The sequence below is a fragment of the Chelonia mydas genome, chromosome 9 (genome assembly GCF_015237465.2).
Source record: "Chelonia mydas isolate rCheMyd1 chromosome 9, rCheMyd1.pri.v2, whole genome shotgun sequence".
Taxonomy (NCBI): Eukaryota; Metazoa; Chordata; order Testudines; family Cheloniidae; genus Chelonia; species Chelonia mydas.
The window spans coordinates 73235362-73256951 of NC_057855.1; the positions used below are offsets into that span (position 1 = coordinate 73235362).

The 21590-nt window shown below is 38.4% G+C and overlaps 1 protein-coding gene across 1 annotated transcript in view; it reads right to left on the minus strand.

Moving 5' to 3' along the window:
- Positions 1-21590, minus strand: part of LOC114019421 (connector enhancer of kinase suppressor of ras 2) — a 456264-nt gene that overhangs the window by 350020 nt on the left and 84654 nt on the right. Inside the window, exon 2 of the mRNA XM_043522361.1 lies at positions 16017-16180. Within this exon, the coding sequence (XP_043378296.1) occupies positions 16017-16180 (164 nt within the window). The remainder of the gene's footprint in view (positions 1-16016; positions 16181-21590) is intronic.

Sequence of the window (21590 nt, forward strand, 5' to 3'; positions counted from 1 at the left end):
ATGTCAGCAAAGAGAAGACTTTAAAGATATTTAGAAAACAGAAAAATGTATTACTCCAGATATGAGCATAAAAGAGTGAATTCGGTTTCTATAAAGCTTTGAACAGTTTTAATGCTAAAGAATAGATTTTCATGAAGAAGAAATGATGGAGAGGAGTGGAAACAGATATGGGGATCAGATTCTTCATTTTCAATATGTGCTACTGCAGAAGTAATTATTGCAAATCACTACATCAATGTTACCTTACACTGGTCAGATTAGAAAACGATTTATGGCAAAGGAAGAGATGGCTGTTAAAAAATGCTGAGTGCAAAGGGATTTCATTTAATTTGGCAGCTATATCCTAAAAATGGAAAAAAAACTGGAAATGAAAGTACAAATTAAAGATACTGCCAGCTGTTACTAACTGATGGTCCTAGTGGTCTTTTTATAGGGTCTTCCACTGTAAAAAATATAATGCTCAAAATTAAGAGAATTAATAAGCCACTAATTAAGTGTTGCTAGATATATTTCTGATACTTTCTAAACTTTTGTTTCCATCTAGCCATTAAATCATTATTCACTGTATCATTTCTTTCACTTAGCTGAAGTTTATGAATACACAGTCGATTTTAATTACATTAAATATTCTTTGCAATTAAGTATTATTTATTTTCTTTTTCCACTTCTGATTCTCCTAATCCTCCTCCTCAATAGACTGCTTATATTTTCTCATGTAGGCTGTCTGTAGCATCATAAAAATAATGGCCTCCAATATCTTTTCACTTCCTTAGACGTTACACGCATGAATTTTAATGGCAGTCTATGCTGGCTGATAAAATACATCCAATTTTTTCCCCTACTGATTTTCATACATTTTATAGAATTCCTTTCCCCAAGACACTCTGTATTCCTTCTTAAAGTCAAATATTTTCATGTAACTGTCCCCACCAGGACGTAGGCTCATTAGCAATTTACATCTAACAAAGATTACAAGCGGTGCCCTACATGCTCTCCACTTTCAAGCCTACGTATCATACTTGGCTCATTTCCAGTGATTAGGTCCAGAGCAGGCCCTGACTATGAAGGATTGCTCAGCCAGCTCTGATAAGGAAGCAATCCTACACCATCTCTAGGAACTTGCAGATTCCCTTAGTTTTTTCCCCTGGCTATCATTCCAGTTATCTGAGTAATTTAAAATACCTCCATGGTTTTTCAGGCCTATAAAATCCTCTCATGATTTGTATGTTCAGAATGGAGAAAGAACCAAAGCTGAGCCCATGGGTCACCTCATCACCTCTCACTGTACTTAACTTCAGCGCAAATGGTCTTTGTTGTCCATGCCAAAGTGCCACTATTATTTCTCCCAGCACACCTAACCTCCTTCAAGCATTCTGTCTTTCACTCATGCATTTATTCCCCCTAACCACTCTAACCCTAGTATTTTAAATTCTCTCATTTTCTTACATACAGATTGTATACTTCTGTATCAGCATATTATCACATGGGCTCTTCATAACTGTATCAAACAGATTCCCCCTCCCCCCATTAAATTTCCTCCTTTACTTTACCTTATTTTCACCTTCCACCTTTACATGTAGGATTCTCACAAGTGGTCAGTACCTATGTTACCGGATTTTTGAAGTTCAGATTTTTTTAAAGGAGAAATATGTTCCATGATCATGTATATTAGGGATGCTTTTCAGTTTTAAACCAGACATAATTTAGGGTTTGAAAACGATACATTATTATCTTAAGCAATACACAGATGACACAGAGAAGACCACCCAGGGCTTGATTTTCCCATTACCTTTCACCTATTGCAATAATTGTTAACTGCAAAGTGGATGTAAAATTCTATCAGAATGAGCGTCCATGTATTACAGACACCACAAGATACAAGGCAGTGGAGAAACATGTAAACTGCTTCTCCCTTAAATTACTCACAACTTAAAGGCCAGACTTTAGATGTCTCTGTGCAGGTGAACAAGTGGGGAACACAAGAGGGTGTCACACCCCTCATGGTCCTGCGCAAGGGCCTGCCATGGTATAGATGGGAGGGAAGCCAACACTCGCTGTTAATGATAGCCATTCAAAAGGGAGAAGGGTGGGGTGCTGCCCAAACACCAGGGTGAGTGCATGCAGAAGAGATGCCTCTGCAATGTGAATTTCCAGGGAACTGCAAAAGTTCTGGTTGGGTGTCCCACATTGCCAATGCTGAGCTGAACCTGTGAGGCACAATTTAGCCCTAAATAAGTCTAAGATAAATTTAGGTATTTTTTGAGTCTCTTCTGTTTAGTATATTGAACAATGTGCCTGAGTAGAGACAGCATGGAATGCCGCACTAATGCGGACTGCAAGCTACGGATCACACAGCATGGGCACTGCCAGCTTTTAAGCAGAAATCCCCACTGAAATCAATGAAGAATTCCATCTTTAAAAAAATCAATGGTCCACAGTACAGCCCAGTGAATGGATGATGTACAGAATATAAAGTAGAACTGATGTTTATCGATGCATGGAATTTTAAGGCCAGATTGTACTCTGCTACATTACTGTTAGTTTGGAGTAGCTATACTCAAGTCAGTGTATGCAGTGTTCTTGTAGCAGAATTGGTCACTGGACATTAGAGAGAAGGGGAGTGAGGTAATATCTTTTATTGGACCAACTTCCAAGGTATTAAAAGATATCACTTCACCCACCTTTTCTCTTTAAGGTCAATGTAGTAATTCAAGATATGCACAGATGTTACTGAGATCAGAATCTGTCCCTCGATGATTACATGAATTAAAAATGAAATAGCAAGAGTATACAGGAGTACTCATAATTGATAGTCTAATATAAGAATGTTTTATGCACAAAATGTTATGGGTTTTTTTGGTTTGATTAGTTTTTCTAATTCTGTTTCTCTCTTTTCTAAAGGATTATATATACTATGTTCTTTAGTATCAAGGTAGTGTAAGATACCATTATTCAAAAAGCAATGTGGTACTATTTACCTGTAAGTAGTTAAATTTATAAATGACAGGAAATAACACTTGTAAGTATGCTTTTCTGAGCTTTATTTTAATTCACGCTCTTTAGCCATGCAATGCAGCATATTTAGAAAAATCATGTAATGTATTTGTGCATATGTCATGAGAGTTTTAGTTTTCAAAGATAGACAGCAAAGTGTACCTAGACATTTCAGATTAGAGCCATCAGAATACAAATTTTCCATTGTCCTCCAGCCATTATTGACATAGCTGTAGCTTTTGACCATTCGCCTTGTATTTAAATCCTAAACAGATGATTGAAGTGTAAAATGTCATCCTGTCCCTTTGAGACCATGCTCCTCTGTATGATTTTAAATCCTTACCTGTCTACATAAATATTTAGTTCAACCCCCATATATTGGGCCAGATCATCAGCATGATAAAACAGCATAGTTCCCTATACTTCAATGGAGCTCATTTTATTTACAGCGGCTGATGATCTGATCCAACATTTCTAATTCCATCACTCTCTCCTGCTCACCTTGTTACCTTATAATGTACTATATAATAGGCCTCACTCCACATTCCTTCAGTCTCTTCTCTATACTTTTTTGTTTGACCTACTTCTTGTTTATATAGTGATAACTCAAGTTGCAAAATTTAGTTCCTGAAATTTTGATTCAGGCTGCTTTTAACAAGGTATCTCTTAACTGGTTGTTAACAAGTTTTCCACTTTTAGGGAGATGGTGTTCTCGTCCACACTTTATGCCTTTACAGTATTCAGATACTAGGGTCACGAAGGCTGTATAATAACCTATATAGCATAGCATAGCTTAGCTCCCAAATTCTTGTTAATTCGTAACAAAAATACATCAATGCACAGGTGTTCTATTGAGGCAGCAATTAAACTGAAACCACAGAACAAAGAGAAGTGTACAATCTCACACTGTAATAGTGTATTAAGGCAAAAACATGTGTGATAATTTACGTGTAGTATGTAAACATTAAGGCCCCAATCCTGCAATAGGGTTCCAGTAATGTGGGCTGCTGCTACCCATATCTTACATGGTTTCAAAACAAACACCAGTGAGGCTAAGGAGAAGTTCCCCAGAAGATGCCAGCAATGATTTAATTTGGACCTTCAGTACTAAAAGCACAGGATTATTGCTTAATCTACAAGATTACCTCTTTTAGTTGGTAGCAGCAGTAGGCTCTTTTCCTCTATATCAGTGGTTCCCAAACAGGGGTTCGCAGAATGTTACAGGGGGTTCGCCAGAAAAATTTCACTAATGGCGGCCAGAGGATCCCGGCCATTGGAGACAGCAGGTGGGACCCAGTTGCAGGGCAGACAGCCCGAGCCCAGGGAAAGCGGGGCAGGGCAGTTGGGGCTGGCAGCCCGAGCCCTGCCCCTGTCAGCGGGGGAGCCGGCCACATAAACCCTAGCACTCCACGCGGGGCTGGCAGCCTGAACCCCAGGGAGAGCGGGGCAGGGCAGTTGGGGCTGGCAGCCTGAGCCCCGGTGGTCAGCAGGACCTGCAGCCCGAGCTCAGTGGAGCTCAGTTGACCGGGGCGGTCAATGGGGTCCAGCAGCAGGAGCCCCACGGAGTGCAGAGGAAATTTAAACTTAAATCCCTGGAAATATTCATTTTTATGAGGAGATTTCACAATTTAGTGAAAGGGGTTCACGGGCTGTTAAAGTTTGGGAACCACTGCTCTATATGGACTACCCAATAGAAGAACACATTTGGCCTGTGTGTTACACATCGAGATTTAGTTAGGTACCCTGCTACTTTCCAGTTTCCCAATTTCATAGGCTGAGGAAGAACATCAGCATCCCAAAAGATCTAATTAGGAGATATAGTTGGAATTTAACTCTCCCTCACAACTTTATGTGGTATAGCAGGTGGCCTTTCATTCTCCCTCCGGTTCTTTGAAGCTACTTGTCTGGTTCAAAAATACTTCCCAAATAGTTGACACTGGACCAAGCCGGAACACCTTCTGGTCCCAAAAGAGTTGTAAGACCTGGTCACTAAGAGAGTTTAGTGTAATATATGCTAATTTGCTTCATGCACCTAGTGCAAAACCCAAAACACATTTCTAATGCTACCCGTTTGTTACTGTATACACATGTGATGCCTCATACAGAAGATGTACAACACTTTTAACATTAAATCTACACCAAGCCCATGTCTCAGTTCTATCGTAGTATGGAGAGTATTGCTGCATTATGCAATTTGATCTTTATATGAAGGTGTCAATGTTGCTTTCACACATGTTCAAAAAGCAGGTGCATATTACAAAGCTAGCTTTTTAGCTATCTATTAGAACACTGTTTGTGCAGACATTTCCATGGTGATTAACTTTTGTCACTATGCTGAGCACTGTACTATTAATTCTGATATATGGTTTAACATAAGGTTTGATGCTAGTTAGTACATAACTTCGGGTTTTAAAATGTTAATTTTCAAGCCAAAATTTACAGAGATAGCAGCAAAATGAGATGTAATTATCTTGCTCTAAGTGGGCTAGAAGTTCACAGTCATCTGCAAAGAGCAATTCTTTAATAAAAGCTTCCAACGGCTTCATTGATTAATGTCTCTTGTCTGCATGAGAGAGTTTGTATGAGAAAAATCTAACCTTTACACCCAAGGGCAGGTTACAAGTTGTTTAATATAATAAGTCTGTAAAGAAAAGGCCAAATAGAGATTGGAGGATGATGCACCCCTTGCTTAATACAATTTGCAATGCTGAAAGAATCAGTCTCTTCAGTTTGCACAGACTTGCCCAACTGTATGTTAATGGAGTTGTCAGACAATGCTGGCCATCTGATCCAACCATTCACAATTTCTCAAAAGCTACAATAAACAAGGATGGTAGATTGTAGCAAAGGCATTTGGCAAGTCAGTAGAGACTATGTAAGCATTTTTCTATCATTCCCATAACATTCTTGAATGGCAAAAATTCATATCAGTAGTTGTTCATTAGAATTAAAGATTGCCCCATAACCCATAATAGAAGCTTCTTATTGAGTAAAATCTCTTGTTCACATTTAATACCTTTTATATGTGGGTTACAAAATGCACTACAGACTACTTGATATAAAATACTTGGAAATAATACTACTAGCAGTGAAATCTAGTAGGTTCAGATAACAATTTATGAAGTGAAAACTATGTGACTGTGATGTGGTGGTATGCATAGCATATACTGCCAACTCTCCTAATAAGGGGATTTGAATTTGTCCTGGACACACTGCATGAAAAAAGACAAGACATCAAGAGTGTGGTTTAATTAGGCATCAATTTTATTAAGCAACACATCTGGCAACTATCTGCCAATAATTCATACAGTGCAGGTCCATTCTACTGCAATGTGTTCCTCCTGGTTTCAGCACCATTTCTGAGATCCCACCACCCTGCCTCATCAGAGTGGTAATGGATAAGGAAGAGGAGGTTGTCTTTCCACTGTACCAATCATTAGGGGCACCAACCCCATTCCCACCTTCTTCAGGAGATGTCATCCTCTGATCTGCTTCCAATTCCAGTTTATCATGTAACTGGACACTTATTGATTGATTACCTGTACTGGGCATCAACCAAGCTGTCAAAAAAGTGAACTTGACAACCTAATTTACCCATCAGGACCCTAAAAGTAAGGCCAAAATGCCACAGTGTCTAGGCCAATCTGGTAGTGAGGAAAAATTATTTCCTGGCCTCAAAAGGCAACTAGCACAATGCCAAGAGCAAAGCCCAAAAGACCAGGTCCATCCTTAATCCTCAGGGGGAAGCTTTTCTTCCTGTGCAGAATGGTGCCCAGGGCTGGAGAAAGGGTTATAAATAATTCCATTAAGTGTACAGGGGCCAAAAGGCTTTGCTACACCCTTTTGTCCCACCAATCAGCCTAGAGAGCCAGCCCCACAAGACCACAAGTGCACTGAATGCCCACAAGGTGGGGAGTGGTGTGAACAGTTTAAAGGAGACAAGGGTTTTCTTTTCCCTGTTGGCCCATACATCCCACCTCCACCCACCCACATCGGAGTCTGGGAGAAAGGGGGGATATTTTCATTGTTCCAGGCCCCATATACTTTTTGTTTAAGCAGGAGTGAGAAAGCTAAATGTTCCTGGTGTTTGTGGCGGCTTATGCATGCATCCGATGAAGTGAGCTGTAGCTCACGAAAGCTCATGCTCAAATAAATTGGTTAGTCTCTAAGGTGCCACAAGTCCTCCTTTTCTTTTTATTGAACTGTCATTTTCTCCTGCCTGTTTCCTAGCTTTGGCTTTAAGCAGAAGTAGTAAAAGGAAGCACAAGCGGTTATTTCTCAGAATAGTTTTGACCTGACTTCTCAACTAAAAGGGCTCAGACATGATTGATTAAATAGTGGAGCAACATCGGGATACTCATCTGACTACATCTTTTCAGGTTTGTCCATCACTTTAAAAAAAAAATCACACTCTCACCGTAAAATTATAGCGCTAAAGAGGGAGGATGTGTTAGAATAAATAAAATCCACAAAATCAAAATTACATTTGTGTTATGAAGGAAGACAAAATACACAATTCCAAACTGAAATTCTGAATATTAAAACTTCAGCAATACAATAAATTCCTGTTGGAGAAGGATGAAGATATTAGGTATCTGGGTGACCAAACTTCTAGGGGCAGATCCTCAACTAATGTAAATTGTCATAGCTGCAGCTAATTGGTGATCTGCCTCCTAACGTGTAAGTTTTGTATTAATTTCTGTATTAATTTCTGTGTGTATAATGGAGGCTTTTGGCTTCTGAAGCTCATGTAGTGTTAAGCATCAACATTTTAATGTGTTTCACAGTACAAGTTTTTCATTCATATGGCTGCTTGGATGAGTTTTAGTAAGAAAATTCATTAAATCATTTAAAAGCTATTTCCCTTTCTTACATTAAGATATAAAGAGGGAACAGAAATGTTACTTTCTATTGACTGAATTCAAGGATATTGTTGACTCTTTTCTGACACATGAGAAAAAATCAGTTGAATCTCTCTGTGACCTACCTAGACAAACATCTCCTTATGGAACATGATGTGAAGAAACAAAATGACATTTCCTCATCCAGGAGTTTGTCAGTATACATGTACAGGCAGTCACCAGAAAATATTTTCAAATGAATAAAGCTGAACAGTAGACCTTTCAGAATCAGAGTGGATCACACTTTAACTTTAAGATTATGAATGTCCTCTGTTGGGACAGTGCCAAATTATTATGAATTACTGTGATTGTTACGAATGAATGTGGTGAACATGAGTTTGGTATGGCTTGGTACATCTGAATTTACTAGAGGATTCTGGGATCCGGGATCCAATCTGGATATGGATAGAGACCTCTTTAATGTTTTTAATGAAGTAAATACTAATGGGAATTGTGTGATCATGGGAGACTTTAACTTTCCAGATAAAGACTGGAGGACAAGTGTTAGTAATAATAACAGGGCTCAGATTTTCCTGGATGCAATAGCTGATGGATTCCTTCACCAAGTAGTTCTGAACCAACAAGAGGGGATGCCATTTTAGATTTGGTTTTGGTGAGCAGTGAGTACCTCATAGAAGAAATTGTTGTAGGGGACAACCTTGGTTCAAGCGATCATGAGCTAATTCAGTTCAAACTAAATGGAAGGATAAACAAAAATAGATCTGTGACTAGGGTTTTTTATTTCAAAAGAGCTAACTTTAAAAAATTAAGGAAATTAGTTAGGGAACTGGATTGGACTGAGGAACTTGTGGATCTAAAGGTGGAGGAGGCCTGGAATTACTTCAAGTCAAAGTTGCAGAAACTATCAGAAGCCTGGATCCCAAGAAAGGGGAAAAAATTCATAGGGAGGAGTTGTAGACCAAGCTGGATAAGCAAGCACCTTAGAGAGGTGATTAAGAAAAAGCAGAAAGCCTACAAGGAGTGGAAGATGGGAGGGATTAGCAAGGAAAGCTACCTTATTGAGGTCAGAACATGTAGGGAATAAAGTGAGAAAGGCCAAAAGCCATGTAGAGTTGGACCTTGCAAAGGGAATTAAAACCAATAGTAAAAGGTTCTATAGCCATATAAATAAGAAGAAAACAAAGAAAGAAGAAGTGGGACCGCTAAACACTGAGGATGGAGTGGAGGTTAAGGATAATCTAGGCATGGCCCAATATCTAAACAAATATTTTGCCTCAGTCTTTAATGAGGCCAATGAGGAGCTTAGGGATAATGGCAGGATGACAAATGGGAAGGAGGATATGGAGGTAGATATTACCACATCCAAGGTAGAAGCCAAACTTGAACAGCTTAATGGGACTAAATCAGGGGGCCCAGATAATCTTCATCCAAGAATATTAAAGGAACTGGCACATGAAATTGCAAGCCCATTAGCAAAAATTTTAATGAATCTGTAAACTCAGGGGTTGTACTGTATGACTGGAGAATTGCTAACATGGTTCCTATTTTTAAAAAAGAAAAAAAAAGTGATCCAGGTAACAACAGGCCTGTTAGTTTGACATCTATAGTATGCAAGGTCTTGGAAAAAATTCTGAAGGAGAAAGTAGTTAAGGACATTGAGGTCAATGGTAATTGGGACAAAAATACAATAATGGTTTTACAAAAGGTAGATCATGTCAAACCAACCTGATCTCCTTCTTTGAAAAGGTAACAGATTTTTTAGACAAAGGAAACGCAGTGAATCTAATTTACCTCGATTTCAGATACAGTTGCACATGGGGAATAATTAGCTAAATTGGAAAAGATGGGGATCAATATGAAAACTGAAAGGTGGATAAGGAACTGGTTAAAGGGGAGACTTCAATGGGTCACACTGAAAGGTGAACTGTCAGGCTGGAAGGAGGTTACTAGTGGAGTTCCTCAGGGATTGGTTTTGGGACCAATCTTTTTATTATTGATCTTGACACAAAAAGCGGGAATGTGCTAATAAAGTTTGCGGATGACATGAAGCTAGGAGGTATTGCCAATACAGAGAAGGACTGGGATATCATACAGGAAGATCTGGATGACCTTGTAAACTGGAGTAATAGTAATAGGATGAAATTTAATAGTGAAAAGTACAAGGTCATGCATTTAGGGATTAATAACAAGAATTTTTGTTATAAACTGGGGACACATCACTTGGAAGTAACAGAGGAGGAGAAGGACCTTGGAGTATTGGTTGATCACAGGATGACTATGAGCCGCCAATGTGATATGGCCGTGAAAAAAAGCTAATGTGGTCTTGGGATGCATCAGTCAAGGTATTTCCAGTAGAGATAAGGAGGTGTTAGTATCGTTATACAAGGAACTGGTGAGACCTCATCTGGAATATTGTGTGCAGTTCTGGTCTCCCATGTTTAAGAAAGATGAATTCAAACTGGAACAGGTACAGAGAAGGGCTACTAGGATGATCCGAGGAATGGAAAACCTGTTTTATGAAAGGAGACTCAAAGAGCTTGGCTTGTTTAGCCTAACCAAAAGAAGGCTGAGGGGAGATATGATTGCTCTCTATAAATATATCAGAAGGATAAATACCACGGAGGGAAAAGAATTATTTAAGCTCAGTACCAATGTGGACACATGAACAAATGGATATAAACTGGCCATCAGGAAGTTTAGACTTAAAATTAGACAAAGGTTTCTAACCATCAGAGGAGTGAAGTTCTGGAACAGCCTTCCAAGGGGAGCAGTGGGGGCAAAAGACATATCTGGCTTCAAGACTAAGCTTGATAAGCTTATGGAAGGGATGATATGATGGGATAATTTGGCAATTAATTGATCTTCAACTATTAGTGGTAGATATGCCCAATGGCCTGTGATGGGATGTTAGATGGGGTGGGATCTGAGTTACTACAGAGAATTCTTTCCTGCGTGGCTGGCTGGTGAGTCTTGCCCACATGCTCAGGGTTTAGCTGATCACCATATTTGGGGTCGGGAAGGAATTTTCCTCCGGGGCAGATTGGCAGCGGCCCTGTGGGTTTTTCGCCTTCCTCTGCAGCGTGGGGCACGGGTCACTTGCTGGAAGATTCTCTGCACCTCAAAGTCTTTAAACCACAATTTGAGGACTTCAATACCTCAGACATAAGTTAGAGGTTTGTTACAGGAGTGGGTGGGTGAGATTCTGTGGCCTGCATTGTGTAGGAGCTCAGACTAGACTATCATAATGGTCCCTTCTGACCTTAAAGTCTATGATTCTATGATTCAAGTATCAGGTAGTTGATATGGAAATTTACTGAGTGCGCTGAGATTGCACTTGAATGGTTAATTGAGACTCTATCCATGTGTGTGTTTCAATATGAAACTTCGGAACATATCAGCCGATGACCAGATCACCAAATAAAGAAAATGCAAAAACACATTATCAGTGAGCTTGGCACAGGCTTACCTGGGTCAAAATGACCCTTTTGGATGACACCACGCTAAGAGCTCAAGTGAATGATTGATGAGAGGATAAACATTGACTGATCTTTGGTCTCTGTTTTGCAGTCGCTTCTAAAATATTAATTAGAAAAAACAGGGCATAATTCTGGGGCATGTGACTCCTTTGAAAACAAGAGGTATATATGCTAAGCAGAGTTAATTAGTTAGTTCCCCAATTAACATCTGAAGAGGTCTGTGATGCTGTAAGACAGAGGGTCTCAAGGTAGCCAAGACCCTGCTTTGATAGACTTTTGAAGGACTTATGAACCAGAGGGCCTCAGGGTAACCAAGACTCTGCTTTGGGGGACATTTGACAGACCAAATACTTGGGAGCGGAAGAGAAGAAAATAACTCTCTATCTAGGACTGGTAGCTATACCTGCTTTGTTTGCCAATCAAGATACCGTGTAAGGCCAACACAATTACTGAGGGTTTAAGCTTGGGGAATTGAGGCTTATCAGAGAGATGCATTATAGAACCTCTTACTCCTTGTGTGATTCTTTCTCCCATGGAACTCCCATCTTTTTATGTGCTGTATATTTATACCTGCCTACTGTATTTTTCACTCCATGTATCTGATGAAGTGGGTTATAGCCCACGAAAGCTTATGCCCAAATACATTTGTTAGTCTTTAAGGTGCCACAAGGATTCCTCATTTTAAATAGATTGAGTTTCTTAAGTCTCTCACTATTATCAGACCTCAAGTCAATCTTGTAGCTCTTTCTTGAGCTCCATCCAATTTTTCCAACATCTTTTTTGAAGTGTTGACATCAGAACTGGACTTGGTATTCCAGTAAAGGTCCCACCGATGCTATATGGAGTAATATCACCTCACTACTACTGGATTACACATCCAAAGATCATGTTTGCCCTCAGCTACAGCATCACACTGGGAGGTTATGTTCAACTTGTTATCCATTATTACCCCCCTAAGTCATTTTCATTGTGTGGCAAAATGGCAGATGTTGGTATGGTGGGTTCTGCGCTTTTCTTGGTGTGTGGGGGGGGGTAGGAAGCCACCCCTTGCCCCTGCTCTTGGGGCGCCGAGGGCCCCACTAGTGTCCCAGGAAGTTGGTAGAGGAGGGAAGCAGAAAAGGGGTCTGGGTATGCTCCTCAGTCTGAGCTCCAGCCCCTCTCAAACCCTGTGGGTTTCTTACCCTCTTCCCCCTTGAGTAGGGTTACCCTTGGTCCTTGACGCTGTGGGAGGGAGTCTCCCTGCTCTGCTGGGGCAGGGTCTCCCTTCCTTCAGTCCTCTGGTCTTTTAAGTCTCAGCAACACACCTCCAAACTCCAGTCCTCTCTCCTTCCTCGCACTCCTGTCTCCCTGAAGCAGGGGGTTTTATTAGATTCCTGACCGGGCCTTAATTGATTACAGGTGCTTCGATTAATCTGTAGCACCCCTCCCTAGTCTACAGGGAACCATGCTTTAATTAGCGTAGGGCTTATATATCTCCCCTCTACCACTCTCCCACTGCTCCCTGGCTTTGCTGTATCACAATTGTCACTGCACTTCAGGAAACTATCTCCTTTCTTGTAAGCGTGACCTATATTTTTTCTTCCTAGATGTATGACCAGCATGTTATTCAATTGAGCCCACCTTATCAGGTGATCCAGATGAGTCTTTATCACTGATTATGCCCATCATTATTTAGCCCCCTCTTTTTTTAAAACTAATGTGCGCGCGATCTGCAAATTTTATATTTTCTTCAAGATCATTGATAAAACTACTGAATAGCATTGGACCAAGAACAGATCCCTGTGGGATCCCCACAAGAAACACCACAATATGATGATGATCACCCATTTAAAAATACTTTGAGATCTATCAATTTTTAATCCATTTAATATGGAAAACACTGATTTTGTACAGTTCTAGGTGTTTTCTTTTTAAATCACATGTTCATGTCTTATAGAACGCTAAGTATATTATATCAATACCTTTATCAGCCGAACATGTAATCTCAAAAAAAAAATAATACTGTTTGACAAGACTTATTCTCCATAAAATCACATGGGAATGGCATCAATTATGCTACAATACTTTAATTCTTTACTGATGGTATCCCATATTATCTTTTCCATGATTTTGCCTGGGAGAGTTGAGAGGCTAACCAGCCTATAGTTATCCTGGCCCATTTATCCTTTTTATATTCTAGCACAACATTAGTTTTTTTCAGTTCACTTAAATTTTCCCAGTGTTCCAAAATTTGTTAAACAAACAAAAACAAATACATGATATTAATGGATTCAGAGAGCTCCTGGGCCAATTCCTTTAATCCTTTAATACAGCAAGTTATCTGGTCTTGCCAGATTTAAAAATCCTTAACTTCAAAAGTTACTGTTTCTATTCCATCAGAATGATTTTAAAGTATTTCCTTACCACTATAAGATAATAGATCATATTGCTTCTTTCTCGATACAGAACACAAATATTTACTGAATATTGAGCCTCTTCTGCATAATGCACACATTAGACCTATATCATTGTTAGAATGTCACTTTTTCCTGATATATTTAAAGGATTTCTTCTTGTTGTCCTTAATCCTGCTCACCACTGAATTTTTATTGACACTTTTAGCTTCCCTTATCAGTTGTCTGTATTTTATAATTGCTGATTTGTAGTCATTGCTCTCAAACTTCCCCATTTTTTGATTTGTTATATGTGGAGGGTGGGTTTTTTTATTTTTAATTGCCACTATCCCTCTTAACTATTTATTTTTAACAGAAAAAGCTTTCTTACACAGTTGAAGAATTATGTGATTTTGGACATCTAATGAAAGCACTCTTAAACAATTCAATTATCATTAATATTTTTATGTTTACATTTTTTCTCACACTCAGTTTTGTTTAGAATTCATTTTAGCTTGGGAAATTGGTCATTTTAAAGTTGTGTGTGTGTGTGTGTGTGTGTGTATATATATATATATAATTAATATTACTGGTTGGAACTATATTATGCTTGCAGATAATTCAACTAGATTGTAATCACAGGCACTTAAGCATCCAATCAATCAAACATTTATGTTTATCCCTTGAAATGATATCTAAGATGGAAACAACATGGAGAAATTCTAATACTTTCTGTGTCCTGTAAATGTAAACAAACTTGTTTGTCTTAGTGACAGGCTGAACAAGAAGTAGGATTGAGTGGACTTGTAGGCTCTAAAGTTTAACTTTTTTTTTTTGAGTGTAGTTATTTAAAAAAAATAATTATACATTTGTAAGTTGCACTTTCTTGATAAATGATTGCACTACAGTCCTATGAGGTAAATTGAAAAATACTGTTTCTTTTGTTTCTTTTTTACAGTGCAAATATTTGTAATACAGATAATAATATAAAGTGAGCACTGTTCACTTTGTATTCTATGTTGTAGTTGAAATCAATATATTTGAAAATGTAGAAAACACCCCAAAAATTAAATAAAATGGTATTCTATTATTAACAGTGCAATTAAAACTACAATTAATCCTGATTATTTTTTTTAATCGTTTGATAGCCCTAATGAAAATATTTTAATAGCACCATCCAATTGTGCCAGAATCACCTATTAAATGGAGTACAGTCTTTACTGTAATGAAGAACGTCAGCAAGATGTCTAGGACACTTGTCATCAAGACTACATCAAAATCTCGTACTGGCATACCTTGCTCCAGCTTTACACCTCCACATCCAGCTTTGATAAGTACCCAAGTGACACTTCTATCAAAAGAACAGCTGTTTTCTGTACATGAGGTGCTACACAGCCAAAAATTTGCAGCCTGGGCTCCCAGACTATTCATTACATACAAAACATCCCCCTCTTTTTAATTACTATTTATACTCTCTTGTATCCAAGTCCCTCTGCCTCTGAGCCTTACCTGGACAACTTCAGACAACATTTGGTGGTGGTGGTAGTGTTTTTTTTAAGGATTGGTGCCATCGCATTTAATTTTATCAATGGGTAGAAGGCATTTTAAGAGGAAAAAAAGGACAGTACGTTACTGGCACCCAGACAACTTGAACAGGATGTATGTAACTCAGTAACTTTTCACCAGACAAAAAATAAGTTTGCTTCCAAACTTGACTCTTCTGCACAATAAAACTGTGCTATTACAAAGCTAGTAACCTGATCACACAGTGTCAGTATTTAATGTTTAGGGTAAAGTCTATTGTGATTTTTGCAAAAATGGTTTAAAATTAATTTTAAAATCATCTTCCAGTCTAATTAACACTGCCTCTGCAATTTCTGCATTAACTCCTTGAATGCTGGCATGCCTTGCACATGCAGGAACTACATGGTTTACTGCACTATGGTAAAGTTCAGTGGAACATGAGGGCATATATGACATACAATCATAGGACCATAAGGATGCCAGTGCTGATCATGCATGGCACATGAATACGGCACTCAAGAAGCTAAAAGGAAGACGACAAAGACAATCTATGGAAAAAGACTAAAAATAATTTTAAAGTTTTCAGAAGGAAAACGGTTAATTCATTTATACTTAGAGAAGCTTTTGTGAATACATCCTTTTTTGAAGTAATAAGGAACAATATTTAAGTAAGGCAGGAACTGGAGAAGGTGCTGTATTTGATGCAGCCTTCATTATCTGAGCTTTTGTTAGGGGATGCATAAACCTATATTATTAAAAGGAATGTCCCCAAAAAACAGCCTACTTACCAATGCACAGAGCAGATCAACTGCTTCTAAAATCAATTCTTGGTGTCCAATGCGAGTGACTCCCAGTTCTTCAAGTTCTTGATGAGTGATGTGCAACAGCTGTTCTCCATTGATTTTTTCCCTTTCAAAATTTTTAATGTATTGCTGGAGGCAGTCATCAAGGCCTAGTTAAAAAAACAAAACAGAAATATGTTCAGAAAATGATAGCCAAGAATGTCAAATCTGTAATTCAGTCAACGTACAAATTCGCTTTGGTGCTGAGAAACACTACAGTTTTGGGATTTTTAAGGATGAAAATGCTTTATAAATCTAAGGTGAGCCATTGAACCTATAGCATGGTGAATACCAGATGCCAATATGTTTTTTTCAGCCAGTAATACTTCCACCATTTTTATTTTGATTTAGATATAATTGAAAATTATCCACCGTGGGCTATAGGCACCTTAGCCCAAAATTAAAATGACAATCAAATGAAAAGCAAAACTAGCAGCTACACCTAACTTACAAACAAGAAAATGACCAAATAAAAAATTAAGCTCAGAAATTATTCCTTTCCTCCATGAATCATCTTTTATAGGACCCTTGTGTCTTAGTAAGCTGATGGGCAATGTAGTATGTCCTGAAGGTCCAACTGTTATTTCCTTTCCAAATGATGGAAAAGCATTTCCAAAACTGAGGACCCTTTATGGAGGACACCTTGCCAGAAGTTCTCTCTCTTATGAACCAAGAGAGCTCCAGCTCAATGCTGCTGCTAACTGCTTCTGTCTCAGTATCACACAGGGAGAGTCACAGTTTCACCTAAAGGCACTTGGGGTACCTGGATAAAAATCAACAATTTAAATTTTAATGGAAACCAATAATGACATCACAGTATTCAAAAATATTATTTGCCAGTTCTATTACATTACTCCCAGAAGTATAATTTTCAAGTATGATAATTCTATTAAAGAAAACATTTAACATTCGGAGGCAATGCTGTCTGAAGGTAGGCTTTCAGAGACCTTAACAGGCTATCCAAAGGCTAAGCCAAATCAGAGGCATATCCTTCCTGAGATCTCTTTTCTAAGGCTCTCTAATAGAGTTTGCACTTGAATCGTCTTTCTGTTCCTGAGACGGTGTTAGGAAGAACCCCATCATGCATATTCAGCCTATACAACAGTGTCACTATCTGCTGTGTTCAGAAATGCTTTAAAGTTCAACAGACTCATTTACCAGAACTCCCGTAGCAACACTTCAATGTTAAGGTCTCTGGCAAAGACCTAGATTCTTTAATTACACAAATACTTAAGAAAATATATGTGCCTAGAATTATGTTTCTATTCTAAATTCAGAGTTTATCTAGCAAGAGTAATGGATTTAGTAGTAGCCATGGTATTCTAAAGCCTAGACCATCAAGAAATGAATAACTGAATCTAAGCATAAATACCTCTCAATCCTCCAAAAACAGTTTCACAGCAACACGTGCTTTAAATTTGAGGCCAGGACAGCTGTTCTGCATATGTAAAATGCTTGGAATATAAATCAGACCTATTTCTCATCTAGTGAAAGTTCAAATATCAGAGTTGCCTCAAGGACTGGACTTAGAATACGGCCAGATGGAATGGTACACTGCCATTGGCCTACATTGCCCCCATGTTAGACAAATCTTTTTTTTCCCCCCGCAAAGTCCACAAAACAATTTCAACCAGCAGAGTTTACCATAGTTCTCTCCATTAAGTTGAATGGATGTTTGCTTCTCATGCCTTCCTCCTACAATGGAACAGGCAGGGTCAAAACCCATCAAACCTGCCAATACAAAAAACCCCAGCAGGTCCTGGGCATCTAAGAAAGACAAAGTATCTCTCTACATTACCTTCCAGGTCCTATAGAATCCACAGAAGCATGGTGTTACCAGCATGGGTGAACTAAGTAGAAGGGGAAAAGCACTGACAAAAATCAAGGTGGAGTATATGAAGGTAAGAAAATAAACATACATAAATAGTGGCTGAAAAAGCAAAGTAACAAATATGAGTCATTATCTGTCATTGTAGAAATGCTTTGAACTCTCTAACTAACACAATATAAAAGAAATAAAGAAGAAGTTACAGGAGGCTTCAGTTCCATGATGTAATCATGTAAAGGGATGCAAAACTATAAATACCATGCTATTGGGTATCATTTTTTTAGGTGCCACTTTTTTCCATAAACAACAAACTCATCTTTTAAGCAATTGGTTTTATTTTAGAAATCAGAAGATGCAGTTTGGCAATGATAACCAGAGACACGCATTGCTTGGTGGCAGCACAGGCATGCTGAATAGAATGATGAATGCACTTCTTTATGAACCTCCTAAAATGCTTCCAGCAATTGATTACTGTCCACTAGTCTATTAATCAGGCTGTTTAATCAGGCCCTTTCAAGCAATAGCTCTAATTGCATGTAGTAAACTCTAGTTCATATTTCCAGATTTTTACCATGCACCACATGTATCTTAATAGACAATACTTATTAGCATAAAACATTGTTGCAAGGTGCGATATAATACCAAGACATGACCAAATATCAGGGTAAGTTGACTTACCAAGAGGCGTTTCCCCTGAAATCACATCACCATTTGGTCAGAATTTACAAACAAAGTTATGATCTAGAGGGCTCTTCTGTTGAAAATATTAGCAGAAATCTGACGTTTAAATCTACATCTCCATATCGCCTTTCAGCAAAAACAGCTCATGTTCTCCATTGTTTCCCCACATACAGTGGTTTCACATACAGTATCATACCAGATCACAGCGTACTATTTTATTAGCAAATAAAAATGTGACCTCATCCAGACACATTGTAGCAAGAGGAATCTGCAAAGTCAAAATGCAAGACTGATTATACACCAGGCCTTCTAAATTAATTCAAAAAAATCAGGCCAGAAATCTATACATGCATGCAGACAATTGTAGTATGGCTTAGATGTTAAACATACCTGGAGAGTCTTCCATAAATAAAAGAAAGAGCTACTGCTCTTCCTAAAATGAAAAACCCTAATCCAAACTACGTCAGACTGCAGACACTTCCCAAAATCCTTATATTTATTGAATTACCAATAAGAGACAACAACTTCCACTCAAAGTCATCTTCAAAGCAACATGATTTAGTTGGGGTTGGTCCTGCTTTGAGAAGGGGGTTGGACTAGATAACCTCGAGGTCTCTTCCAACCCTGATCTTCTATGATTCTATGTCTATTTGTCACACTCTGAGGTGCAGTCCAGACTAATGAGGAGTTGTGGCACCTCCTGCCCTATAACCTTGGGTGCCCTAAATGTTCTGCTGCAGTAGCTCACAGCCCGGACACCAACAGCCAGTAAACAAGCATGCAGTCCCCTGAGAACCTGCATGCTTTGCAGCTCTGATTCAGTGCTCAGATCCCAACAACTGCCTATAACACAACAGACTCATTCTAGTCTCTATCGCCCAATTACCTTACGCAGGGGTGATCCCAAACACATTCCCAGTCCCATATTTCTCCAAAACCATCTGCCCTAAAGCAGCCCTTTCCTGGTACACTTAGAGAAATTATTAAGTTTGCTGTTTTCTTTAAAGTAACAGTACATCAACAGCTTACCACCTCACTGGAGTTAACTAGCACTTCATTCTAATCAAAGCTGTGGATTGGTTTATAGTAAGAAGTAAAACAAGATTATTAAACAAAGGTTATAGGTTAAGTGATACCAAGCAGAAGGAATAAAGGTCAGAAAGTGCTACAAACAAACCAAAGTAGGAATACACTTTTAAGAATAAAAGTTAATTTCAGCCAATTACAATCTTTGCCTAAGCAGATTTCTTGCTTATAATGAACGTCCAGAGACTTCAACCCCCCTTGGCTGAAGGACCCATCCTTCTGTGACCTCAAGAGCTCTGGCCTCTTTGTGAGAAATGCTTTTCAAAAACTAAAGTTCATTGAGCCTGCTGCAAGAGGAAGGCTTCCTGGGGGTGCTGTCTCCATCCCCAATAGAGATTAAGTGGCCATCTTTCCCCACTTGCTCTCCTGATGGCTTTGTTTACCCTGCCTGTATTAATGCCTTCATTGTCTCTGCCTGATGACCAGGCTGGTCACACAAGCAAATACTCATTCCTTTGTGATCTGGACATACTGACTCTGTAGCTACCTTGTGAGCTTTCATGGCTCTGTTTACCCTCTGTGTAAACTGCAATTCCATTGTCACTGGTCAAACCTGCTTCATTTGTATTCAAGAGCTGGGCAAACCTGTTATCTACTTCAAATACATACTTTAAAACATTATAAGAGAACATCTATAACTCCACATATAGTATGAATATGTATATTTCACAATGATACTAATCACCAGTGTGTCATTAGTTTTCCAACGATATATTACAGGGCACATTTTAAATACAGATCATGACACCAATGAATTGGTGTAGACTGGTCAAGACAGCTGAAATTCATTGCCAGATACCAGGGAGCCCCTTGCCCTCTGGCCTTGGGATGCTGTTGTGGTCACATTATTTTAACCATATGTGATTGAGTCTACTCACACTACAGAGTGAGAAAACCGGAAAGTTAGAAACAAACGTACTATTTTTGAAGTGCAAAAACAAAGTAGTCAAGAATCGACCATCTTTCAGATCTTAGATAAAAAAATATATTTTGATGCTAAAAGGCCTCCAGATCAATCCCCTCTGACAGCTATATTGTCTGTATATGTATAGCCAGTGTTCATAATCAAAAGCTGAAAATAGTATGGAGATCTGATGTCCAAAATTCATGAAATAATGAAAATAAATTTGCTATGTGGAAAACCTCAGTATTGATGCCAGAATGGTTATTACATAAAATTATTATTTATTGTGATAATATTAGGTCATTACAAACTTGCTTGCACCTTCAATAAAGGAGGTATAGGTATTTTCATATACAATATACTTAGAGGATAACATGTTTGTTAAAAGAAATGTTCAGGCTAATTTAAAGAAACTGCTAGGAAATTTGCTTTTTTGTCATCTAGGTACTGACTTCAAGTGTCAAAGGGAGATAACACTATATTTATTACCCCAAAGAATGTTTAGCAGGCTCTGAAATGCAGTTTGTAACTTCTACTTTGCTTTAACATTATATATGATTTTCTTTTATGCTGTTTTGAAAGGCGTATATAAGTATTAGTTATTGTAACTGTGCTTTGTATAGATATTGGATAGGAATTTTTAACTGCAAGTTGTAAATGTTATAAACTGTAGATTATAAATATGAAAATCAGTTGATCAAAGGGCAGGCAACCAATATGATAGCCTTGTCAAAAAACTGAAGACACACTAGTCTGGTGTAAGAGATCAGTTGGTACAGACAGGATTTTATCCCAAGTAACAAACTTCACAAAATATTTGTTTTAGAAAGAAGTCCTGACTTAAAAAAAAAATGTAAGGATGTTTTGTTTAGGACAAAAAGGAACATAGAGATGTTATCAGAAGTAATTAAACTGTGTTGTAAAAATGGGGTTTTTTGCCCCCCTTTTGCAAGAAAAGAGTCTTTAGTAAACATACCAAAAAGATGCTAAAAAATTTCCCAACTGAAAGTAATTTTTTATA